This window comes from Heterodontus francisci, chromosome 13 (genome assembly GCF_036365525.1).
Source record: "Heterodontus francisci isolate sHetFra1 chromosome 13, sHetFra1.hap1, whole genome shotgun sequence".
Classification (NCBI taxonomy): Eukaryota; Metazoa; Chordata; class Chondrichthyes; order Heterodontiformes; family Heterodontidae; genus Heterodontus; species Heterodontus francisci.
The window spans coordinates 44,353,035-44,380,601 of record NC_090383.1 but is presented as its reverse complement, the minus strand read 5'-3'; the positions used below and the strand labels follow the sequence as shown (position 1 = coordinate 44,380,601).

At 44.8% G+C, this 27,567-nt stretch overlaps 1 protein-coding gene across 2 annotated transcripts in view; it reads left to right on the top strand.

Moving 5' to 3' along the window:
- tcp1 (t-complex 1) overlaps positions 1–7,498 on the top strand; it is a 71,121-nt gene extending 63,623 nt beyond the window's left edge. For both annotated transcript variants that reach the window (XM_068044744.1, XM_068044743.1), the window contains one exon: positions 6,936–7,498. In XM_068044744.1, the coding sequence (XP_067900845.1) occupies positions 6,936–7,152 (217 nt within the window). In that variant the 3' untranslated portion in view covers positions 7,153–7,498. The remainder of the gene's footprint in view (positions 1–6,935) is intronic.
- The last annotated feature ends 20,069 nt before the right edge of the window (positions 7,499–27,567 follow it).

Below are 27,567 nucleotides of genomic sequence, written 5' to 3'. Positions count from 1 at the left end.
ATCTTTGCTCCAAGGAGAACAACCCCAGCATCTCTGACATATCCTTGTGGCTAAAATCACTGGAACCATTCTGGTAAATTTCCTCTGCACCCTCTCAAGGACACTGAAGTGTGGTGACCAGAACTGGACGCAATACTCTAAATGTGGTCTAGCCAGAACCTTATGCAGGATCAGCATACCTTCCCTGCTTTTGTACTCTTTGCCTCTATTTATGAAGCCCAAGACCTCATATGCTTGGCTTGCTGACACTCAATATGTCCTGCCACCTTCAAAGATTTATGCACATGGACACCCAGGTCCCTCTTACCCTGTATAATTTTTTTTTTTTAAAGAACGGTGCCATTTAGTCTATATTGCCTCTCCCTATCCCTTCTGCCAAAATGCATCCCCTCACACTTCTATGTTGAATTCCATCTGCTCAATCTGTTGGCCTATCTGTCCTGTTGCAATTGATTGGTATCATCCTCGCTGTCTGCCACACTAATTGGTAACATCAAATTTTTAAATTTTACTTTTATTCCAATATCTAAATCATTTATGTAAATCAAAAAAGTAGTGGTCCTTTCACTGACCTTTGGAACACCACTGTCTACCATCCTCCAGTCTGAAAAACAACCACTTACCAAGACTCCTTTTTTTTTCTGCCCTTAACCCAATTTTTTTATCTAAGCTGTCACTGACCCTTCCATTCCATGAGCCTCAATTTTTGTTAACCAGCCTTTTATGCACTACTTGGTCAAACGCTTTCTTAAAATCCATATAGACAACATCTGTTGCTTTCCCTTCAGCAATCTTAAATCTAATTGAATTTTTTAATGAATTGTCGAGCACAATCTGCCTGATCCATGCTGGCTGCCTTTAACTCAAATCTCTCCAGTGCCTGTTGATTTTTTTTTTTTTTCTTTCCCCCACTGATTCTAGTTTCTAAAACCGTACCCACCATTGCTGTTAAACTGACCAGCCTGTAGTAACTGGGATGACCTTGCACCTTTCCTTGAGTAAGGGTGTCACATTTGCCACACTCCAATCCTCTGGCACCTCCCCTGTATCTAGGACAGATTAGAAGATTATAGCGAGCCCTTTTGCTTTCTCCACTCCCACTTCCTTTAGCAACCTGGGATCCAAACGATCTGGTCCAGGTGACGTATCCGCTCTAAGCATAGTATTCCTTTCCAGTACAGCCTTCCTATGAATTTTCACCACATTCATTAACTTTACCATCTCTACTTCTACCAATATTTTATCAGCACCTTCCTTAGTAAACACCGATGCAAAGTACTCCTGTAGTATTCTAGCCTTGCCGTGTGCTTCTAGGCATAAATCACCTTTTGTCATTAATAGGCCCCATCTTGCCTTTTACTAGCTGCTTACTATTTATATGCTGCTAGAAGATTTTGGGGTTCCCTTTTATGTTAACTGCCATTCTATTCTCATTCTTTGCAAGTCTTTCTTTCCTCTTCACTTCCCCTGTCAGCTTATTGTATTTGGCCTGGTTCTTGCTTGACCTGACATGCATCATACATCCCCTCTTTTTTTTTTATCGTATTCTCTGTCTCCCTCGTCATCTAAGAACCCCTGGCTTTGGTTCCCTTACCTTTCGCCCTTGTTGGAATCAACCTAGTCTGTACCTGAAATATCTTTTCCCCCTTAAAAAAATCACCCGTTCCGTTAGTTTTTCCTGTCAATCTTTGGTTCCATTTAGAAATTCTACTTTGGATTGTTCCTTCCTCTTTTCCATTCCTAATCTAAACCTTATAGTACGGTGATCACTCTTACCCAAGTGTTCTGCCACAGACACTTGGTCCACATGGCCCACCTCATTCCCCACCACCAGATCCAGCAATACCTGCTTTCTAGTTGGACCGAGAACATACTGGTGAAGGAAGTTCTCCTGAACATATTTCAGAAATTGCTTCCTCTCCTTATCTTTTACTCTAGCATTATTTCAATTAATATTTAGGTAATTCAAGCCCTCCAATATCACCACTCTATAGTTCTTGCACATCTGATTTCCCTGCAGATTTACTTTGCTCTGTGATGCGTGCTTTCTCTTTCTAATTGGAGGCATGTAGAATACCCTTTTGGCTTCTCAACTTTAACCAAATGGATTCTGTCCTTGGCCCCTCGAGGTCATCCTCCCTTTCCAGCACTACAGTTTCTTATCCTCCCTTTCCAGCACTACAGCTTCTTCCCTGATCAGTACTGCCACCCCACCTGCCTTTTTTTTTTCATTCCCTATCTTTTCTGAACATATTGGTACCAACGTGTACCACAACTTCTAACTGGCTCCTTTCGCCCTGCAAAATATTCTGCACACTTTCCATGGCGTCCTTTTACCCTGGCACTGGGGAAGCAACACATCATTTGGGATTCATGATAACAGTTAGCGAAATGCCTGTCTGTTCCCCTAACTATGGAATCCCCAATAACTACTACATTTCTACTCTTTGCTGTTCTCTCCTGTACAGTCCCTTGCCCTTTGTTGCCGTGGTCTGGACTGCACTCCTTCAAGGTGTCGCCACTCCCAGCAGTCTCCAAAGCGCTGTCCTGGTTTCAGAGTAGCACACACTCCGAAGATTCCTGCACCTTCTGCCTCTTCCTAGTCTTTCAGATGGTCACTTATCTATTATCCTGAACTCTCACTGCCGGTGAGTTGACCACCTCTTGCAACAGACGATCCAGAAAACGCTGCTCCTCCCTGATGCACCGCATTATCTAGCTGCTCCACAACTTAGAAACTCTCGGTCAGTCATCTACTACCACGAGCTAGAGTGTAGGTTTAAACAACTGGAGACAGTTCCTACACACGTGGTTCCCCAAGATACATGGTGTCCTGAAGTTCCCACGTGGTGCAGGAATTGCAAGCAACAGGTCTCAGCTGCCCATCCATGATTAAAATAAAAGCTCTATTCCCTCTTTTATAATCTGTTAATTTTAATTTATCCCTTTTGACCTGCTCTGTGCTAATGCACTTAATCCATTTAATGTTCTACTTGCCCCAATTGAAATTTTATTGTTTAAGCTGTAATAATACAGTACTTTATAGTTTCCCAGTCCTAATTTAAAGCAATGCCCTTGTTTAGAAAGGGGAAATAACCTTAAAAGTCAGCTACCTGCTGTCCTCTGAAATCACTCTTTTTTTTTTTGGAAAACACTGTAGCAGGCCTGTGGTCCACACCTTCAGCGCTGCTGCTGCCTCCTATGAGCTAATCCCAAATGGAATAGTTCATGGTGTGGGCTCCACTTACATGCATTGCATGTAATCTTTAAATGGCTGGTTATATACACAGTGGGACAGAATTTGTTGTGCATCTAATAGTATCTGCCATTTTAGACTTGCTGTTGCACCCTTCCACTCTAACGATTTCGCTCAAAGTTGCTGAAAGTGGAAGCTAATGACAGTGCAGTAAAGAAAACAGGGTATCTCCGCCAGTGAGATGTAAGGATTGGGAAATAACTGAGAAGGAGGATGAATTAAATGTCAATCAGATTCAAGGGTGGTGGGGCGGGGTGGGGGGTGGGGGGGGGGGGGGGTGGCGGCAGAGGAAAATGATTGAATTGAGAGAGCGAGACTATAAGAAAAAAGAAAAACATTTTGAATGACCATGAAACTCCAAGCTTAAGTTTCAATGCCAGAGATTAAAAAGGGTAGAGTCAGTCATCTACAGCACAGAAGGAGGCCATTGAGTCTATGCCAGCTCTCCACGGAGCTATCCAGTCAGTCTACCTCCCTCGCTTGATCCTCGTACCATTGCAAGTTTATTTTTCAAGTGCCCATCTGATTTTCTTTTGAAGTCATTGATTGTCTCTTTGCTTCCACCACCCTTGCGGGCAGCAAGTTCCAGCTCATTACCACCTGCTGCATAAAGTTCTTGCCCATATTCCCCCTGCATCTCTTGCCCAAAACCTTTAAATCTGTGCCCCCTAGTGCTTGTGCCATGAGTTAATGGAAACAGTTTTTCCTTGTCTAACTTATCTAAACCTGTCACTTCTATTAAATCTCCCCTCAGTCCCCTTTGTTCTAAAGAGAACAACCCCAGCTTTTCCAGCCTAACCTTGTAACTAAAATCCCCCATCCCTGGAATCATTCTGGTAAATCTCCTCTGCATCCCCTCAAGGACCCTCACATCCTTAGTGTAGTGACCAGAACTGGATACAGTACTCCAGTTGGAGCCTAACCAGAACTTTGTAAAGGTTCAGTGTAACTTCCCTGTTTTTGTACTCCATACCTCCTATTTATGAAGATCAAAATCCCATGTGCTTTACTTTCCACTCAATATGTCCTACCAGCTTCAAAGATTGATGCACATGCACCCCCAGGTCCCTCTGTTCCTGCACACCGAGCTCTGCCATTAAGTATATATTGCTTCTCCCTGTTCCTCGTTCCAAAATGCGTCACCTCACTGTCAGTATTAAATTCCATCTGCCACCTGTCTGCCCATTCTGCAAGCCTTTCTATGTCCTGTTGAAGGCATATCATCCTCATTGTTTGCTGCCCCTCCAAGTTTGGTGTTAGTGGCAAATTGAGATTCTATTCTGTACTCCAAGGACAAAGTCATTTATATATGGCAAAAAAAGCAGTGTTCTCAGCACTGACCCTTGGGGAACACCACTGTCCACCATCCTCCAGTCTGGAAAAACAAGCATTTACCATGACTTGCTGTTTTCTGTCCTCATGCCAATTTTTTATTATCCAATTGGACACTGATCCTCCTATTCCATGAGCTTCAATTTTGTTAACCAGCCTTTTATGTGGCACTGCTGCAACCAGGTGAGAAAGGGGTCTAGGGTTCCCTCTCGGCCTTCACCTGCTCTTACAGTAACAGGTTTAATTTTAAGCATGTTTTTAGCTCCCCCTTGGTGAATCCTTGTGCAGTGCTTTCCAATTATAAGGCAAAGAACCCAGCACAAACGGGTTTTCTTAAATTTCAACCTTTCTTCTTTAAACCTATTAAACTTAAACTCTAATTCGGTTAACGCCTATGGATACATGATGTGCCCATGCTAGTGTGCATACGCGATATACACACATGCAGAGAAGAGCAGAAGACAAAGTGGAAAAGTTTGAGGCAACATCTGAAGAGGTTTTGTTGCGGTTCTTCGAGCTCACTCGAGTCTTTGTTGGTAGATTTTGCTTTTCATTGGGGCCCAGCATTCTTCAACCTTGTTCGCTGTAGGAGACTTTTCTCTCTTGGGGTTCATGTGTCTTCAGTGCATTTGGAGTTCAGTGAGAAAGAGAGGGAGAGAGCCAGACAGGAGAGGTCGTCTTCAGTGCAGGAGCATACTGCAGTCTCTGTTCAAAACCCTGTACAATTTAGAAAAAACAGGTTGCCAAGCAGGCTAGGCTAGTCACATGACCAGCTGATCTGGCCATGTCTATTTGTGGATTCGGCCATCCCAGCAGACATCCTGAAATTTGAGCTCCCCCACCTTCAGTGTCTGGTGCTCAAAGTCTATTGTGGGTTAAATTGGATAAGGGAGGGTAACCCCTTTGTCTCCACAAGCACTGTCTGTTAATATGCAAATGTCTTTCCAGCCAAGGACATGGTGATTTTTCTTTTTTAAACAAGTCCTTTCTTCACTAACCGTTTTCAAATCCATGTTCATATGACAAAATTAATGTGCCTCATTCTTGGCAGGCAGGTCTGCGTGCCTGGTACCTTATCAAACACTTTCTTAAAATCCATGTAAATAACAGACCACATTCCCTTCATTAGTCTTCTCTCACGTCATCAAAAAATTCAATTAAATTAGTCAAGCATGATCTGCCTTTTTTACAAATCCATGCTGGCTAACCTTAACTAACTCGAACCTCTCCAAGTGTCTTTTTTTCTCTCCCCCTGATTGCTGTTTCTAAAACCTTGCCCACCACTGATAAACTAGCTGGCCTGTAGTTGCTAGGACTGTCCTTACACCCTTTCTTGGGGGTGTCACATTTGCCACTCGCCAATCCTCTGGCACCTCCCCACTATCCAGGGAAGATTGCAAGATTATGGCAAGCCCTTCCGCTATCTCTGTCCTCACATCCTTTAGCAACCTGGGATGCAAGCCATCTGGGCCAGGCAACTTTTATCTACCTTTTTAGTACCTCCCCACCTCAATTTTACTCCCCATTGCCTCTCCTCTTCTACTAATTATTTTTTCAGATTCCACTTCATTAGTAAACGCTGATGCAAAGTACTTATTCAGTATATTGGCCTTGCCCTGCACATCTAAGCATATATTACCCTCTTTGTCCCTGATGGGCCCCATTCCACCTCTTACTTACACTTAAGACAACTTTTTGTCATTTTAATTCCTGTCTGCAGCAACTTCACAGCATTCAGTATGAGTCAATGGTGAGGCAGACAGCAAAATTACATTTCACAAAGATGACTTTGACAGCAACTTTTGCCTATTAGCATTTAATTGGACTTCTCATCTGAAGCTACTGTACCATTTAACTAATAAATAAGTTAGTCCCATTCGCCTCCCCTTTATTTTAACAGCAAATTCTGACCTAATTAGTAGTAGAATTGGAGAGAAGTATTTATCAATTTCTTGCTGGATGCATAGTTAGCAGTGGAGGGACTATGGCCTCCTAAGATAGCAGAAGGTAGGCAATAAGAAAGGTCTAATCAAGCTGAAGATCTGGGAAACTAAGGTTCTTCCTCATCCCACTATGACAGAGGAGGGCTGTGGGTTCATAACTGCTATAAGAATGAAGAAATTAAGCTTTTTTTGAAGTTGGTGGGTGGATGAGAAAAAAAGAGGCAGAGACATGAGAGTGACTATTTTACCTCCTTTATAAGTGATTAACGAACTCTCGATCACAGTCACGCTCCAAGTAAAGTTAATATGGGTCTTTGTTTACAGTGGTACTTGGTCTGATTGCCTGGACTGGTTTAATTTCCTGCTTGAAGCGCACAACAAATTTGATGTTTTTTCTTGCTCAGGATTGGTCTTGATTTAGTGAATGGTAAACCAAGAGACAACAAGCAAGCTGGTATACTTGAGCCAACTATGGTCAAAACAAAGAGTCTGAAGTTTGCCACAGAAGCTGCAATTACCATCCTTCGCATTGATGATCTGATCAAACTTTATCCAGAGGATAAACAAGACAAAGGAAAGAGTTACCATGACGCAGTTCAAAGTGGCGAGCTTGATGGTTGAAGTACCTGTTTTAAAAGATATCTATAGCCACAGTATTTGTCAGACTATAATTTTTATTTTGATAGGTAGCAAAAGTCACATTTTCTGCTTTCATTTATTGTTTGTTTGTATTAGTGGCAATAGTCAATATTTGTGTGTTTCTGGTATCTGCAAATTACACTCATTGTCTAAAAACAAAAACTGTGCAAAGTCTCTACTCTACTCTAGTGATTTCTGGTTCCTTAATAAGTGAGATGACGAAGAACATCACTGTTTTTCTTGGAGAGAATAGAAAATATGTGACCTTATGTTTTGTCCTGGCACAGGATTGACATTCATGTCTTTAATAAAAATCTGTCAAATTGTTTTTTTTTTTAGTCACATTACATCTGGTTCTGCATGCCTGGATAGAATTTTTAATGCCTTCTGTGGAATATTGTCATCTATTTCACAAGTAAAGATATGCTAAAATGGTTTGTGCAGAGCTGAAAACAGCTTGATCCTTTTACTTATCTTGCATTGCACACATTCACCAGCCAAGGGAGTACTCCACTACTCTGAAATAAGCTGCCATAAGGCGAAATTTGGTCAGAGTTACTAGTCTGATTTTGCTGCTAATTCTTGAGCTGAATAAATTGACATTCAAAACCTCAGTAAGGCAATTTAATATGATAAAGCCAAAGACGATATAGTAATTTTGCATATATGCAATATGCAACAGAAATTGTACTGGCATATTTAGGACTAGTTTACACTATGAACCTGCACGTCACTCCCTTAAGGTTAGGAGATATAAAATAGAAAATTATAGGCTGATTAATCTGCAGTCACTTGGGGGGAAGTTACTGGAATCTTTATATTGATGAATATTTGGACAAATATGATTAGAGAAAGTCACATGGATTTGCAAAGGATAATTCATGTCTAATGGTTAGTTCAGTATTTTGAGATGGTAACTAATTTGACTAATTCCATACAAGAAAGTTGCATGCACAAATGAAAGAGCCCTTGGGACTCTTAGCTTGGAACTACTCTTGCTCTCCATTGTAGCCCAAAATCTTAACAAGGTCATCTCGCTAATTTGAGCAGTCTTACTTTTCCCCCTTGTTTTTGTAGAGGGCAATCACTGGATCGCAAAGGTCCTGTGGCACTGTCCCTTTCTCCCAACAGCTGTAAACAGCACTCAGAGCTTGTTGAGAAGTGCAGTTCCTCCTTGCTTGTTGGCCTCTGCTGGAATACTGTTGCTTCCTGGGGCCTTGCCGGATTTCAATAGTGTTATAGCACGCGCAATCTCTGCGTGGGTTGGCGGTTCATCCAGTTCGAACTGTTTCCCTTTGGGGTATACACGCTATTGAAGCTTCCTACACTGTCCCTTGCAATCCCAAAGAGGCTCTCAAAAGTGTTCTAACAATTGCATTGTGACAGCCTCTTTATCAGTAAGCAGGGTTGTGCTGTCAAGGTTGCAGTGGTGCCTGCATCAGGTGGGACGGTCAGTAAACTGTCTTCAAGGACTCATTAAAAAATCTCGTCGCTGCTGTCTGCTTAATTCTGGCTTGCCACAAGTCATTTTGAGGGACCTGGGTGTATAAGTCATTGAAGGTGGCAGGACAGATGAAAGCACAGTTAACTAAGCATACAGTATCCTGGACTTTATTAATAAGGGCATAGAGTACAAGAGCAAGGAAATTGTGTTGAACTTGTGTAAGGCACTTATTTGGCCTCAGCTGGAGTATTGCGCCCAGTTCTGGGTGCTGCAATTTCGGAAAAATGTGAGGGCATTGGAGCGAGTGCAGAAAAGATTCATGAGAGTGGTTCCAGGGATGAGGCACTTCTGTTATGAAGATAGATTGGCGAAGTTAGGACTTTTCCTTGGAGAAGAGAAGGGTGCGAGGTGATTTGATAGAGGTGTTCAAAATCATGAGGGGTCTGGACAGAGTTGAGAGAGAGAAGCTGTTCCCACTCTTGAAAGGATCAATAATGAGAGAGCACATATTGAAAATATTTGGTAAGAGTAGCAAATGTGATGAGAAAAAACTTTTTCACACAGAGTGGTTAAGGTCTGGAATACACTGCCTGAGAGTGTAGTGGAGACAGGTTCAATTGAAGCATTCAAAGGGGAATTAGGCTGTTAAATGAAAAGGAAGAATGTGCAGGTTATGGGGAGAAGGTGAATGAACTGAGTGAATTGCTCTTTCGGAGAGCCAGAGTGGACACAATGAGCTGAATGCCTCCTTCTGCACAATAACAATTCTGTGATATATGCTGATGATGGTGGCAAACTGGTTGTTTTGAATCAGCAGTCGAAGGGACATGAGATGATCAGAATGAATGATGGGAAAGCTGCGGAGCTTGCTTGCAATTGTATTTATAATAAAGCCAGCACTGGATAGGCGTCGTTCCTCCTTGCCTTTCCCTGACCAATAAAGTGTGCAGCCTGCTCCGTGTTCTGTCATTGAACCTTGTCCTGCGAAGCAAACTTCTTTGAGTGCTGCAATATCAATGTCAAGCTGAGCTAGCAATAAGCTATAGATCGTCTTGGAGGGTGCATGTTGTCATCTGTGTCAATCATTGTACAAACATTCCAATACACATTTCAGAATGCTTTGGCTCTTTTTGTTACTTTCTTTTGCACTGCTTGAGAGATGCTTGTTGACCTCAGTAAGCCCAGTAAGGGTAAGGTTGAGATAAGCAATGCTTGGGTCACCATTTCTAGACCCATCTCCATTTGGAGCAAGCAGTGCTAGCCCTTGAAAAGGTTGCTTGATCTCAAAAGAGTGCTGCCAAATGATGTTTCCAGGTCAACAGTCAGCCAACCCATACTTCTGAGCCACCTACATGCAGGATTGAGGCTGCAGCTGCCAGTGCCATCTTACACCTGCTATTATCGCTTCTCCATTGCTTATAGGCCTTATTCTTCCTGCCTACACTTATTTGTTTTAAAGTGAAAATCAGCTCATGCTGACTGATGTCACTCTTTAGGCTAAGTGTTTCTCTGCAGTGGCTCAGTGGGCTGAGGTTTTACATTGGAGTTTCCTTCTCCCAGCCTCTGGCTAAAGAGCCCCACCCAGAGGCATGGGTAGGTTTGAAATCAAGAGTTTTCCCTCTCCTACTTGGACTGCCAACCACAGCTAACGAATTCCATCTACCCGAAGCGACTGGTTTCAAGACACCTGTTGTTATTCTGAATGGACAACCTCAGTACTAAATCCCCTCAAAAGACCCCCCCCCAACCTAAACATTAAACCCCCTCAGTAAAACTCCACCTCACATTAAAACCCCTCAGTAAAACCCTACCTCAACATTAAGTTCCTCAGTGAAACCCCATCTCAATATTAACTCCTTCAATAAAACCCCAACTCAGCACTAAATTATCCATATTCAAAACAATCTTGAACTGTAACAATTAGACTCTCCCTCCCTCCCGGCTCTCGCGCTTCACCTCACCCCGACCCCACCAGCCTCCTTTCTTGGAAATCATGCCTGGCTCCACCACAAGCACACACCCCACACCTCATTTTAGGCTTACCCACCAAACCATACCTGCAGCCTACTGCTGCACAGACAGTCAGCTCTTGATGCTTCTGGCCCACAGCCTGGGTTACTGGACTCCAGCCATGGCCCTCGCCGCTCCCCAGCCCTTGCCGCAACCTGCCCCTTGCCATTCCGTAATCATCAAGACAATAGGAAGAACAAATTTAGTGGTGTCAGCTGTTGGAATTGGTAGCTAATCTTCCACCTTTGACAATAAAGTGTAATGGGAACTGTCATGCTGATAACATATATTTTTCTTCCTCAGTAAGCAGACCCTATTCCATTTCCCACTCTATTATTTCTGGTCATAGTATTAGCCCGGAGATGAGAACGGGGCATAAGGATGGGTTACTCAAATTCCACATTTTAACCCCCTGCCCAACCATCTCCCACCTGTTGCTGGGATGGGGCAGGGGTGGTGAGTGGTGTGGTTGCTTAAAATCTAGGTCTTGGTCTCTAAACTGGACTGGGACCTGTCCTGCATCTTACAGCAAAGGTCAGTAAACCCATGTCATGCTCTGTCAGAAGCCTTTAACAAGCATTCTATGACAATAACCATAGAACCAAGTATTGGGCTAAGGAAGGAAATGTGTCCATATGGAATAGTTATGAGCTAGATGAATGAGGTGGATTAAACATTTAATTTCTTCCATGTTGTTACAGCGATGTGCAAAGAGGCCTGCAGCTCGCTCATTATATGCAGAAACTTGTGAACTTGTATTTGGATTTAGCCCAGTTAGCCTACAGTCAGTGGTGGGAAAACTTTTAGAATCATTAAATCTGTCACAAAATTACTGGGTGCTTTGAGAAGTATGGGCTAATAAATGAAAGTCAGCCCAGATTTGTAACTTGATTGAATTCTTTGGTGAACTAACAGAGGAGATTGATTAGGGTAATGGGGTTGATGGTCTGTATATCAGCTTTCAATCCAAAGAGGCATGATCGATCAAATGGCCTCCTTCTGTGCTGAATCATTCTATGATTCATTTTCAACTGGGAACCTTACCCTCATGTGGTCTAGGACAGTCAGGGCTTTATTCGATAGCCCCCAAAAAATGGGCGCGTAATCATTAACCCGTGTCCATTCAAGGTAATGCAAACAACACGCCAACTATGTGCTACCTGTGTTATTTGAATGATTGCTGCATGCATCAACAGGGGGGCCAAGACCGTAATTTCCTAGTGCCACTTAAAGATAGCCTGTACTGCTTAAAGCTCCAGCCTGCACCTCTTAAAGGGATGGTGCATTATGGCTAAAGCAGGTGCTGGCAGCCATGAAGCAAGTGAATCTGTCCTGGGAAACAGTGAAGAATGGCATTACATGGAAGAGCGCAGACTCCAGGGCTTTCGGATGCTGCAAGGGAGGCCTAAGCAGAGGAGGTGGAAAATAAGAGAAGTCCTGTGTCCACAAGTGCCCAGGAGACCCTCCACATACACGACCAAAAGACAGTGGGAGCAGATAGCCAAGGAGATCAATACCATGAGTCAAGCCCTGAGGATCTGGATAGAGTGCTATAAGGTGCATCTTCAAATGCCATATCCTGCCAACTGCACCTCTAGCCTCAGACACTGCTCAATTGCAAACAAAGAACAGTACAGCACAGGAACAGGCCATTCGGCCCTCCAAGCCTGCGCCGATCTTGATGCCTGCCTAAACTAAAACCTTCTGCACTTCCGGGTACCGTATCCCTCTATTCCCATCCTATTCATGTATTTGTCAAGATGCCTCTTAAACGTCATTATTGTACCTGCTTCCACCACCTCCGCCAGCAGCATGTTCCAGGCACTCACCACCCTCTGTAAAGAACTTTCCCCGCACATCCCCTCTAAACTTTGCCCCTCTCACCTTAAACCTATGTCCCCGAGTAACTGACTCTGTCCATACCTCTCATAACTTTACATAACGTTGTACCTTTGTTTAAAAAGGGAGCGAAGGATACACCAAATAATTACAGGCCTGTCAGTCTAACCGCAGTAGTGGGCAAATTATTGGAATCTATTCTGAGAGACAGGATAAACTGTCAGTTAGAAAGGCACAGGTTAATCAAGGACAGTCAGCATGGATTTTTTTTTAAAGAGATACAGCACTGAAACAGGCCCTTCAGCCCACCGAGTCTGTGCCAACCATCAACCACCCATTTATACTAATCCCATATTCCTACCACATCCCCACCTGTCCCTATGTTTCCCTACCACCTACCTATACTAGGGGCAATTTATAATGGCCAATTTACCTACCAACCTGCAAGTTTTTTGGCTTGTGGGAGGAAACCGGAGCACCTGGAGAAAACCCACACAGACACAGGGAGAACTTGCAAACTCCACACAGTACCCAGAATTGAACCCGGGTCGCTGGAGCTATGAGGCTGTGGTGCTAACCACTGCGCCACTGTGCTGCCCCATTTTTTGTAAAGGTAAAATCTTGTTTGACCAACTTGATCGAATTTTTTGAAGAAGTAATAGGGAGGATAGATGAGGGTCGTGCAGTTGATGTGGTCTACATGAATTTTAGCAAGGCTTTTGACAAGGTCCCACATGGCAGACTGGTTAAAAAAATAAAATCCCATGGGATCCAGGGAAATGCAGCAAGGTGGATACAAAATTGGCTCAGTGGCAGGAAACAAAGGGTAATTGTTGACGGCTGTTTTAGCAACTGGAGAGCTGTTTCCAGTGGCGTTCTGCAGGGCTTAGTACTGAGTCCCCTGCTTTTTGTCGTATATATTAACGATTTGCACGTAAATGTAGGGGGCATGATTAAAAAGTTTGCAGATGACACAAAGATTAGCCGTGTAGTAGATAGTGAGGAGGATAGCTGTCGGCTGCAAGAAGCTACTGATGGTCTGGTCAGATGGGCAGAAAAGTGGCAAATGGAATTCAACTTGGAGAAGTGTGAGGTGATGCATTTGGGGAGGTCAAACAAGGCAAAGGAATATATGATTAATGGGAAAATACTGAGAAGGGTAGAGGAAGGGACCTTGGAGTGAATGTCCACAGATCCCTGGAGGTAGCAGGTGAGGTCGATAAGGTGGTTAAGAAGGCATATGGAATCCTTTCCTTTATTAGCTGAGGTATAGAATACAAGAGCAGGGAGGTTATGCTGGAACTGTATAACTCATCGGTCAGGCCACAACTTGAGTACTGTGTGCAGTTCTGGTCACCTCATTACAGAAAGATGTAATTGCACTAGAGAGGGTACAGAGGAGATTTACGAGGATGTTGCCAGGACTGGAAAAATGCAGCTATGAGGAAAGATTAGATAGGCTTGGGTTGTTCTCCTTGGAACAGAGAAGGCTGAGGGGTGATCTGATTGAAATGTACAAAATGTTGAGGGGCCTGGATAGAGTGGAGGTCTATTCACTTTAGCAGAGAGCTCAGTGACAAGGGAGCATAGATTTATAGTGATTGGTAGAAAAATTAGAGGAGAGATGAGGAAAAACCTTTTCACCCAGAGGGTGGTGATGGTCTGCAACTCACTGTCCGAAAGGGTAGTTGAGGCAGAGACCCTCAACTTATTCAAAAGGAGTCTGGATATGCACCTCAAGTGCCATAAGCTGCAGGGCTACGGACCAAATGCTGGAAGGTGGGATTAGAATAGGTGGTTCGTTTTTCAGCCAGCACAGACACATTGGGCCAAGTGGCCTCTTTCTGTGCTTTAAACTTTCTATGATTCTAAACCACCACACTCCCATCATTCACCTACCAACAAGCTGTATCAATCAGGTCTTATATCTAGCATTGATATGCTTCACCTCACCCTCACACACTCAGAAGCGCTGAAAGCCTCACACCCACATCTCACACCTTGCACACACACAGCTATCCAACAGTGACAACCAGCTCAGCCAAACAGATTGCACGATGCTCATTGACACACATCCCTCTGTCTTGTAGGGCAAGATGGCATGCAAACAAGAAGCAGCAGGAGCTAACTGGAGGGAGACAGGCATGCCTCATGTCCAAACGTCCATGGAGGAGATAGTGCTGGCTGTTATTGGACATCCATTGCTGAGGCTGTGGCCAGCAGCAGGGCTGAAGCCACTGAAGATGACAGTATCCTCAAATCCAGGGTTGTCCAACCTTTTCACGTGGGGGTTTGCACTGGAGTGCTGACTTGGGGCTGAATTAGAGTGCTAAAGTGGGAGTTTTGTGACTGAGGGAGTTCAGTGAGGATGGAGCAAGAAGCTCCTTGCATTTCCTACCTGTCCTCAAAGAACATGAGGGGAGCCGAGAGTTTCCAAAGAGCACAGCTGACTGGTGAGCAAGTCCTGGTGGGTATTTTTCAAACTGGATTGAATTGTAAGTCATTGTTATAGCAAGACTTAGTTGAATTTTTTTATTATAACAGTCTGCTAAAGTTTTAAATTTAAAGGGTTTAGTCATGGCAGGAGAGCTTAAAGCTGTGGTTTGCTCCTCTTGCTGCATGTGGAAATCTGGGAACATTTCAAGTCCTCAGGACCAGCATGTGTGCAGGAAGTGTGTCCAGCTGCAGCTCCTGGAAACTTGGGTTTCAGAGCTGGAACGGCGGCTGGAAACACTGTGGAGCATCCGCGAGTCTGAGAGCATCGTGGATAGCACGTTTAGAGAGGTGGTCACACCGCAGCTGAAGGGACTTGAGGAAGGAAGGGAATGGGTGACCACCAGGCAGTCCAAGAGAAACAGGCAGGTAGTTCAAGAGTCCCCTGGGGTCCCGCTTGCAAATCTGTATTCCATTTTGGAGGCTGATGAGGCTGGTTCCTCCAGGGAATGCGGACAGAGTCAAGCTTCTGGCACCACAAGCAGCCTGTCTGTGCAGGAAGGGGGAAAGAGAGGAAGAGCAATAGTAATAGGGAATTCTATAGTCAGGGGAACAGATAGGCGCTACTGTGGCTGTCAACGTGACTCCAGAATGGTGTGTTGTCTCCCTGGTGCCAGGGTCCGAGATGTCACTGATTGGCTGCAGGGCATCCTGAAGGGGGAGGGTGATACATGTCGGTACCAATGACATAGGAAGAAAGAGGGATGAGGTCTTGCATCAAGAATTCAGGGAGTTAGGCAGTAGACTAAAAAGCAGGACCTGTCGGGTTGTCATCTCTGGATTACTCCCAGTGCCACATGCTAGCGAGTACAGAAATAGGAGAATAGCACAGATGAATGCGTGGCTTAAGAGTTGGTGCAGGAGGGAGGGTTTTAGATTCCTGGACCACTGGGATCATTTCTGGGGAAGGTGGGACCTGTACAAGTGGGACGGTATATATCTGAACCAGAGGGGGACTAACATCCTTGCTGGTGGGTTTGCTAGTGCTGTTGGGAGGAGTTTAAACTAATTTGGCAGGGGGAGGGGACGCATACTCCTAGCAGAATAGGGACACAGCTAAACACAGGAAAGCAAACAAGTCAGAGGGAATATAGCGGAAGTAAGTTTCAAGGGAGTAAGAACAGGATGGATGGCCTCTACTTTAATGCCAGGAGTATTACAGGTAAAACGGATGAGTTAAGGGCAAGGATTGACACGTGGAATTGTGATATAGTAGCCATCACGGAGACATGGTTGAGGGAGGGGCAGGATTGGCAGCTCAATACCCCGGGATATAGAATCTTCAGGCGAGACAGAGGAGGGGGTAAAAGAGAAGGGGGCATTGTAATATTAGTTAAGGAGTCAGTTACTGCAGTAAGGAGAGATGATATCTTGGAGGGGCATCAAATGAAGCTTTATGGGTAGAGTTTAGGAATAAAAAAGGGACAGCCACATTGCTAGGTGTTTATTATAGACCCCCAGATATTCAGCAGGAAATTGAGGAGCAAATATGTGCGCAATTCGCAGAGGAGTGTAAAAATAATAGGGTAATTATATTAGGTGATTTCAACTTTCCCAACATTAATTGGGATAGTCATCATGTTAAGGGCTTAGATGGAGTGGAGTTCTTAAAATGTATACAGGAGAACTTTTTAGCTCAATATGTAGAGGATCCAACAAGGGAGGGTGCAGTGCTGGACCTAATTCTGGGGAATGAACCTGGACAGGTGGTGATGTGTTGGTGGGGGTGCATTCTGGTGATAACGACCACAACATGGTACAATTTAATCTTGTTATGGAAAAAGAAATAGACAAGTTGCAAAAAAAGGTTTTTGACTGGGGGAGAGCGAATTTTAGTAAAGATTAGAGCTACAGCACTGAAACAGGCCCTTCGGCCCACCGAGTCTGTGCCGACCATCAACCACCCATTTATACTAATCCTACACTAATCCCATATTCCTACCAAACATCCCCACCTGTCCCTATATTTCCCTACCACCTACCTATACTAGTGACAATTTATAATGGCCAATTTATCTACCAACCTGCAAGTCTTTTGGCTTGTGGGAGGAAACCGGAGCACCCGGAGAAAACCCACGCAGACACAGGGAGAACTTGCAAACTTCACACAGGCAGTACCCAGAATCGAACCCGGGTCCCTGGAGCTGTGAGGCTGCAGTGCTAACCACTGTGCCACTGTGCCGTAAAATAAAGCAGGATCTGGCCAAGGTAGACTGGAAAGAGTTACTTGTCGGGAAATCTACAGAAGAGCAGTGGGGGGCATTCAAAAAGGAAATGGGGAGGGTACAGGCCCAACATGTTCCCTCTAGGGAAATAGGTAGGAGCAACCAGCCCAGAGAACCATGAAACATTCAACGATGAGAAGGAAAAGAGAGGCTTTTAGCAAATACAAGGAGAGCAAATCAATGGAAACATTAGTGGAGTACAGAAAGTGTAGGATGGAGCTTTAGAAAGCAATTAAGAGAGCAAAGAGGGGATATGAGAAAGCTCTGGCTGGTATAAGTAGGGAAAATCCTAAGATATTTTAAAAGTATATCAATGGGAAGAGGATAACCAGGGAAAGAGTAGGACCCATTAGGGACCAAGGGAGAAATCTGTGGGTGGAGCCAGAGGACATTGGTAGGGTGTTGAACAAATACTTCACATCTGTCTTCACCCAAGAGAATGAGGATGTAGATATGGAACTCAGAGAGAGAGACTGTGAGGTTCTTGAGCAAATTGTCATAGGGAGTGACAAGGTATTGGAGGTTTTGGAAGGCTTAAAAGTGGACAAATCTCCAGGTCCAGACGATTTGTGTCCCAGGATGTCCCTGTGGGAGGCGAGGGTGGAGGTTGCAGTGACTCTGACCCAAATTTTTAATTCCTCTCTGGCTACAGGAGAGGTGCCAGAGGACTGGAGAACAGCTAATGTGGTCCCACTATTTAAGAAAGGTTGTAGAGAAGCCAGGAGTGGCACGTCAGTGGTAAGGAAACTATTGGAGAAAATTCTGAAGGAGAGAATCTATCTCCACTTGGAGAGGCAAAATTTGATAAGGAATAGTCAGCATGGCTTTGTCAGAGGGAGGTCATGCCTAACAAATTTGATTGAATTTTTTGAGCATGTGACCAGGTGTGTAGATGAGGGTAGTGCAGTTGATGTAGTTTACATGGATTTCAGCAAAGCCTTTGACAAGGTCCCACATGGGAGCTTATCAAGAAAGCAAATGCAGATGGGATACAGGGTAACTTGATAAGGTGGATTCAAAATTGGCTTAGCTGTAGGAGACAGAGAGTGATGACAGACGGCTGTTTTAGTGACTGGAAGCCAGTGTCCAGTGGCGTACCACAGGGATCTGTGCTGGGTCCCCTATTTTTTGTCATTTATATAAACAACATAGATGACTATGTGGGGGGTAGGATCAGTAAGTTCGCGGATGACACAAAGATTGGCCGAGTGGTTAACAGTGAGGTTGAGTGTCTTGGGTTACAGGAAGATATAGATGGGATGGTCAAATGGGCAGAAAAGTGGCAGATGGAATTTAACCCTGAAAAGTGTGAGGTGATACACTTTGGAAGGAGTAATGTGACACGGAAGTATTCAATGAATGGCCTGACACTGGGAAGTTCCGAGGAACAAGGGACCTTGGCGTGTTTATCCATAGATCTCTGATGGCAGAAGGGCAGGTGAAAAAGGCATATGGGACACTTGCCTTTATCAATCGAGGCATAGATTACAAAAGCAGGGAGGTCATGTTGGAGTTTTATAGAACTTTGGTAAGGCCACAGCTGGAGTACTGTGTGCAATTTTGGTCACCACATTATAGGAAGGATGTGATTGCACTGGAGGGGGTGCAGAGGCGATTCACCAGGATGTTACCTGGGATGGAACATTTAAGCTATGAAGAGAGGTTGGATAGGCTTGGGTTGTTTTCGCTGGAGCAGGGAAGACTGAGGGGTGACCTGATCGAGGTGTACAAGATTATGAGGGGCATGGACAGGGTGGATAGGGAGCAGCTGTTCCCCTTAGTTGAAGGGTCAGTTACGAGGGGACACAAGTTTAAGGTGAGGGGCAGGAGAGGAGGTTTAAGGGGGATTTGAGGAAGAACTTTTTTACCCAGAGGGTGGTGACGGTCTGGAATGCACTGCCTGGGAGGATGGTAGAGGCAGGTTGCCTCACATCCTTTAAAAAGTACCTGGATGAGCACTTGGCACGTCATAACATTCAAGGCTATGGGCCAAGTGCTGGCAAATGGGATTAGGTAGACAGGTCTTTAATGCATCAGTGCAGACTCGATGGGCCGAAGGGCCTCTTCTGCACTGTATCATTCTGTGATTCTGTGGGGCCACATTACAATTTTTGTCTTACATGGGGAGCCAGTGAGACAATTTCGGAAAGATAAAGGAATTAAAAATTTATCTCACTATTTATCAACAACAAATGTGCATTTTTGTGAAGAAACTTTAAATGAGAAGATTAATTTTTTTGACTTATTTTCTCATCACTATGTTGGACACTGACTTAATGAGATACCTGGCATTTTGTTGCTTGCACAAGTAGTCAATGTTTGCCCGTACACTTGTAGTGATGCAGAGTATTCCAGATAGATGTCCATTAGGAGTGATCTTGATTACTCTCTCTGTCTCTCTCTCACTCCGTGTTCCCCCCTCTCTGTGTTGTTCCCCCCCCCCCCCACCCGTGTTGTTCTCCCCCATGTTGTCCTCCCTTTCTGTGTCCCCTCTCTTTCTCTGTCTGTCCCCCCTCTTTCTTTCTCTGCCCCTTCTCTTTCTCTCGATCCCCCCCACTCTCTGTCTGTGTCCTCTCTGTCTCTCTCTGCGCCCTCCCTCTCTCACTCTGCCCCCCTTTCTCTCTCTCTCTGTCCCTCTCTCTCGCTCTCTGTCTTTCTCTCTCTGACAGTTGCAGGGAGCAAGAGCGCTCAGCACAGCAGCTTTGTGGTTGGTCAGTTTTTTAAAACATCGCGCTGAGTTTCACAGTTGACAGGTCCAGACATCGGGAACAGTGGTTTCTGAACACAGGGCAGACTCAGGGTTTTCCGGCGGCCTTTAAATAAAAAGTCGGAAAACTCCAAATCTGTCCGAAGTTGGGAAATCACTGTTACCGCTCTTATGCAGCACCTGTCAGCTGTGAAATTGACAGGTAATGTTTTAAAAAGCTGGTCTGATAGAAGAAGACAATGGAAAATTTCTCATCTCTGAAATACATCCGTGGGCTGGACGGACACATTTGGCGGGCCGTATGTTGGACAACCCTGCTCAAATCTAATCGTCCTTCTCACATCTCATCCCCTCGTCCCACACTTCTGATTTACAAGCTGCAGATGGTACAAGTAAATATCCCCCACACCTCCAAACCACAACTTACCCTTGTGCCTTTTACTATTCAGATAACCAAGAGGTGCAACCTGGCCAGGCAGTGGAAGTACACCAAGAAGAGAGTGATGATAAAGACACAGCACCATCAATCGATTTCATACTCGCACCAGTTGAGATAATGACACTGTGTGTACTTTAGAGAATAGCATAGAGGTGGGCATAAGTGGGCTGTGGCCAGGGCAAGGGGCAAGGATAGTACAGGTGTCAGCTTGCCAGAGTTAGAGGTCAAACATGGATTCCACTACAGAGGACTCAGATGGAGACTCTGATGGGCCAGCTACAGAAGAAGGCTATTGGATATGCACAACATGGTGCATTGGCAGGCCTATGGTCAATAACAAGGAGCATGGAGGAGCATCAACTTGGAACAGAACTTTGTGCAGAGCTTGGAGATCATCTTTTCCTGCGTGCAAGTGATGGCCAACTCTGTTTGTATATTTGTGGAACCAACCATGATTCATCGTCTGGCTGATGTCATAGCTTCCACTGCAGAGCAAGCAGCAGCCAACCAATATCTGCGTGTTGCAGTGGAAGCTCAGATTGCTAGCATGCAAGCTCAGGCTGCTGCCATCATGGAAAAAGAGGCTTGCAGCAGTCTTTCCTCCAGCAGATTATTAGGACTTCTGAGGCACCCCAGGAGAGTGGCAGTAGCTTCAGGAAGAATTTGTTTTCCCAACCCTGTGAGTGCTCTTCCTGTTGCCTGTTAACCAACCAGCCCAGACATGCCGAGATGGTGAAGTCCGCAGCCGGGTCTTTTAGGCCCACAGCTGCTTGAGGTCATCCTCCAAGGCCATCTGCAGTCTCCCCTACTGAAAGTCAGCAGCCTTCTACCAGCCACACTGCATTCCACTGCAGGTTGTGCCAACCCTGTAATGGGTTTTGCAGGCTGTCTTGCTGACTCTGGAGAAACTAAGTGAGATATACCAGGACAGGCAAAGGCACACAGAGTACAGGCACTACAGGAATCCGCAAGTGTGACCAGTTGACTTTTGAATGCAATATGGCATAAGTTAATTTATAAATTCGGTTTGGAAAGTTTATTTTGTGGTGGTTTTTATTTTTTCATGTGGCTAAGTGGACCCTGTAATCATAAGATCATAAGAACTAGGAGCAGGAGTAGGCCGTCCGGCCCCTCGAGCCTGCTCCACCATTCAATAAGATCATGGCTGATCTTTTCGTGGACTCAGATCCACTTACCCGTGCTCCCACCGTATCCCTTAATTCCTTTATTGTTCAAAAAGATATCTACCTTAGCTTTAAAGACGTTTACTGAAGAAGCGTCAACTACTTCACTGGGCAAGGAATTCCATAGATTAACAACCCTCTGGGTGAAGAAGTTCCTTCTTAATTCAGTCCTAAACCTGCTCCCTCTAATCTTGAGGCTATGCCCTCTTGTCCTAGCTTCGCCTGCCAGTGGAAACATCCTCTCTACTTGTATCTTATCTATTCCCTTCATGATTTTATATGTTTCTATAAGATCCCCCCTCATTCTTCTGAACTCCAATGAATATAATCCCAATCTACTCAGTCTGTCCTCATAAGCCAACCCCCTCAACTCCGGAATCAATCTAGTGAACCTCCTCTGCACCCTCTCCAGTGCCAGTATATCCTTTCTCAAGTAAGGAGACCAAAACTGCACACAGTACTCCAGGTGTGGCCTCACCAGTACCTTATACAGCTGCAACATAACCTCTCTGCTTTTAAACTCAATCTCTTTAGCAATGAAGGACAAAATTCCATTTACCTTCCTAATTACTTGCTGTACCTACAGACCAACCTTCTGCGATTCATGCACAAGGATACCTAGGTCCCTCTGCATAGCAGCATGCTGCAACTTTTTACCATTCAAATAATAATCCTTTTTCCTGTTACTCCTACCGAAATGAATGACTTCACATTTATTAACATTGTATTCCATCTGCCAGACCTTTGCCCACTCACTCAATGTATCTATGTTCCTCTGCAAAGTTTCACAGTCATCTGCACACTTTGCTCTGCCACTCATCTTAGTATCATCTGCAAACTTTGACACCCTACACGTGGTCCCCAACTCCAAATCATCTATATAAATTGTAAATAATTGCGGTCCCAACACCGATCCCTGAGGCACACCACTAGTGACTGATTGCCAACCAAAATAGCACTCATTTATCCCCACTCTCTGCTTCCTGTTAGTCAACCAATCCTCTATCCATGCTAAAACTTTACCCCTGACGCCATGCATCCTTATCTTATGCAGCAGCCTCTTGTGCGGCACCTTGTCGCAGGCCTTTTGGAAATCTAGGTACACCACATCCACTGGGTCCCCATTGTCCACCTTGCTCGTAATGTCATCATAGAATTCCAAAAGATTTGTCAAGCATGACCTGCCCTTCATGAACCCAAGCTGCGTCTGCCCAACGGGACAATTTCTATCGAGATGCCCTGTTATTTCTTCCTTGATAATAGACTCAAGCATCTTCCCCACTACAGAGGTTAAGCTAATCGGTCTATAATTTCCCATCTTTTGTCGACCTCCCTTTTTAAACAGTGGCGTCACATCTGCTGTTTTGCAATCAACTGGAACTACCCCAGAGTCCAGCGAATTTTGGAAAATTACCATCAGTGCTATTTCTCCCGCCATCTCTTTTAGTACCCTGGGATGCATTCCATCAGGGCCAGGAGACTTATCAATCCTTAGCTCCATTAGCTTGCCCAACACTACCTCTTCCGTAATAATGATTGTTCCCAGGTCCTCACCTACGTTCGTCTCTTTGTCAATTACTGGCATGTTATTAATGTCCTCCACTGAGAAGACCGATACAAAATACCTGTTCGATGCCTCGGCCATTTCATCATATCCCATAACTAAATTCCCCTTCTCATCCTCCAAAGGACCAACGTTTACTTTAGCCACTCTTTTTCGTTTTATATATTTATAGAAACTTTTGCTATCTGTCTTTATATTCTGTGCTAGGTTTTTCTCATGTTCCTTCTTACTTTTCTTTATAGCTCTTTTTGTGGCTTTCTGTTGACCTTTAAAGTTTTCCCAATCTTCTAGTTTCATGCTGCTTTTGGCCACTTTGTATGCCTTCTTTTTCAATTTGATAGCCTCCCTTATTTCCTTAGACACCCATGGCAGATTACCCCTTTTCTTCCAGTCCTTCCTTTTCACTGGAATATACTTTTGCTGAGCACTTTGAAAAATTGCTTTGAAAGTCCTCCACTGCTCGTCAACTGTCCCACCGTAAAATCTTTGTTTCCAGTCCACTTTAGCCAAGTCCTCCCTCATTCTATTGTAGTCCCCCTTGTTCAAGCGCAGGACCCTGGTATTGGATTTTATCTTCACACTCTCCATCTGTATTCTAAATTCAACCATACTGTGATCACTCCTTCCAAGAGGATCCCTAACCATGAGGTCATTAATTATTCCTGTCTCATTACACAGTACTAGATCTAGAATAGCTTGCTCCCTCGTCGGTTCCATTACATACTGTTCAAGAAAACTATCACGGATACACTCAACGAATTCCTCCTCAAGGCTACCCTGACTGAGCTGGTTCGACCAATCTACATGTAGATTAAAATCTCCCATGATAATTGCCGTACCATTTTTACAGGCATTAGTTATTTCTTTGTTTATTGCCCGCCCCAATGTGATGTTATTATTTGGTGGCCTATAGACTACACCTATCAATGACTTTTTCTTCTTAAGAGTTTCTAATTTCCACCCAAATGGATTCAACCTCATTCTCCATAGAACCTATATCATCTCTCAGCACCGCCCTGATGTCGTCCCTGAGTATCAGAGCTACACCACCTCCCTTACCTTCCTGTCTGTCCTTCCGAATAGTCTGGTACCCCTGGATATTTAACTCCCAGTCGTGACCAACCTGCAACCATGTCTCCGTAATGGCTACCAAATCATATTTATTCGCGATGATTTGTGCCGTTAACTCATCAACATTGTTACGAATGCTACGAGCATTCAGGTAAAGTGCCTTAATGCTAGCTTTCTTACCCTCATGATTCCCAACATCTTTCATAATAACTCCTGAGTTATCCTTCCTTTCTGCTTCTTTCATCGTCTGCCTTGAACTTAAACCCTCCTGCACACATGTTAGCCTGCTGCTTACCTTTTTATTTATCATACTCCCTGTCGTTTTCCCTTTCCCTTCCCCCCGAGTAATGGTCAGTAAGAGGGAAGGTAAGGTTTGGGACTATTGGTGAATGGGGAATTGGGGTTGCGGTTACTGGTATCGCACTTGGATGAGTTCTTCACAAACAGTCCGGGCAGAAAGGGGCTGTCTAGATTGCCTCTTCTCTTCCTTTTCCTCCTTATGCTCCTGCTCATCAGCAGCTCACCATTAACATTGTGACAAGGTCTGTCCCCTCATCATGACAAGGTTTTGTAGCATGTAGTAAACCACATGGAAGCTTGACAACCATTCTGCCCAGTACTGCATGGTACCTCCAGTGGTCCAGGCAGTGGAAGCGTTGTTTCAGTATGCCAATGGTCTGCTCTATGACATGGTTTTCATCATATGCATGTTGTGCACGCTTGCATTGGTTGCATGCCGGAGTCATCAGCCATGTCATCAGCACATAGCACTTGTCACCTAGCAGCCACCCTTTGGTTTGCCATGTGACTCAAATGCAGCTGGCATAGTGGATTGCTGCAGGATGAAGGCCAGGATACGGGGCATGATTCTTTGCCCATGCAGGACATTGAGGGAGTGAAATCCTTTTAGCTTCCAGTAAAGGGGAAAATTACTGCCATTTTGACAGTCATAGCACCCAAAAAACAGGCATGAGCAAGCCAAATATCTCAGTTAGTTTCTCCAGAGTCAGCAAGACAGCCTGCAAAACCCATTACAGGGTTGGCACAACCTGTCATTTCTTAAGAGGCATTCTGAATCCTTGTGTTGTTCTTATCATTGGCTGAGTGCATTTATGTTTGACCCGCCACTGTACATCAGGAGACAAGAAATCTCCTTCCAGCCCATGGTGGAAAGAAGCAGCAAGTCTTCAAAAGGCCAAACAAATGGCAGCTAATATGATTTTACCCTGGGGTCTTGCACTATACCCTGACCCTGAGCTGTCAGGAATGAGAGATGAGTTAACACCCTACATTTCCAGGGATGTGAGAGTAGCTACCAATTTGTGCTATTGTCCTCTTTTATATGTAGGTGATTCTTTGGTCAGAGGCTTTACCACTCCCTGTAATGTTCACTCATCTGAGTGCAGTTCTTGCTTCCAGAGTTTTCTTTAAATTGTATAAAAAGACCTTATCTCAATGTATGATTTAGGGATTACAACAAGAGCTAATGATTCATTCTTGCTACATTAAGTTACTCAAGCACAGTAATTTTTTTTATTCATTCGTGGGACATGGGCGTCGTTGGCTAGGCCTGCATTTATTGCCCATCCCTAATTGCCCTTGAGAAGTTGGTGGTGAGCTGTCTTCTTAAAACGCTGCAGTCCTTGGTGGTGCAGGTACACCAACAGTGCTGTTAGGAAGGGAGTTCCAAGATTTTGACCCAGCAACAGTGAAGGAACAGCGACATAGTTCCAAGTTAGAATGGTGTGTGACTTGGAGGAGAACTTACAGGTATTGTTCCCATGCATCTGCCTCCCTTGTCCTTCCACGTGGTAGAGGTCATGGGTTTGGAAAGTACTGTCAAAGGAGCCTTGCTTAGTTGCTGCAGTGCATCTTGTATACTGTTGCCAATGTGCGTCAGTGGTGCAGGGAGTGAATGTTGAAGGTGGTGGATGGGTGCCAATGAAGCAGGCTGCTTTGTCCTGGATGGTGTTGAGCTTCTTGAGTGTTGTTGGAGCTGCACCCATTCAGGCAAGTGGGAGAGTATTCCATCACACTCCTGACTTGTGATGGTGGACAGACATTGGGGAGACAGGAGGTGAGTTACTCACTGCAGAATTCCCAGCCTCTGACCTACTCTTGTAGCCACAGTATTTATGTGGCTGGTTCAATTCAGTTTCTGGCCAATGGTGACACCCAGGATGTTGATAGTGGGGGATTCAGCAATGATAATGCCATTGATTGCCAAGGAGAGATGGTCAGATTCTCTTTTGTTTGAGATGGTAATTGTCTGGCACTTGTATGGCGCGAATGTTACTTGCCACTGATCAGCCCAAGCCTGAATGTTGTCCAGGTCTTGCTGCATATGGACATGGGCTGCTTCAGTATCTGAGGAGTCACGAATGGTGCTGAACATTGTGCAATCATCAGCGAACATTCCGACTTCTGACCTTATGATGGAGGGAAGGCCATTGTTGATGCAGCTGAAGATGGTTGGGCCTAGGACACTGCCCTAAGGAATTCCTGCAGTGATGTCCTGGACCTGAGATGATTGACTTGCAACAATCTTCCTTTGTGCTAGGAATGACTCCAACTAGTGGAGAGTTTTCCCCTGATTCCCATTGACTCCAGTTTTGTTAGAGCTCCTTGATGCCATACTCAGTCAAATACTGCCTTGATGTCAAGGGCAGTCAGTCTCACCTCACCTCTGGAGTTCAGCTCTTTTGTCTACATTTGGGCCAAGGCTGTAATGAGGTCAGGAGCTGAGTTGCCCTGGCACAAGCCCCCAGATGTTAGGAGGAATGTGCAGGGGCAACAGCTCTGGGTTTGACGTTGTCATTTCCAGTGCCTAGGTCAATGTCGATGCCGGGTGGTCTGTCCGGTTTTATTCCTCTTCTGAGACTTTGTAGCAGTTTGATACAACTGAGTGGCTTGCTAGGCCATTTCAGTGAGAGTTCAGGATAGTAGATGGGTGGCCATCCAGAAAAGTAGGAAGAAGCAGGAATCTTCGGGGTTGGTGCCACTCTCAAACCGGTACTTGGCATTGGAGACTGATGGGAATGACAATACCTTGAAGGAGTGCAGTCCAGACCATGGCACCAATGTGCATGGGACTGCACAGGAGGGAACAGCAAAGAGTAGAAATGCAGCCGACATAGGAGATTCTATACTTAGGGAGACAGACAGGCATTTCTGTAAGCTTCATTATGAATCCCGCGTGGTGTGTTGCTTCCCCAGTACCAGGGTAAAGGACAACACAGATAGGGTGTGGAATATTCTGCGGGGTAAGGGAATGAGCCAGAAGCTGTGGTACATATCAGTACCAACGAAAGAGAGAGATCAGGTATTGACGTCTACGGTCAGATTTTCAGAAGCTAGGGAGAAAGTTACAAAGTAGGACTGCAAAGGTAGTAACCTCTGGCTTACTCCCAGTGCCATACAC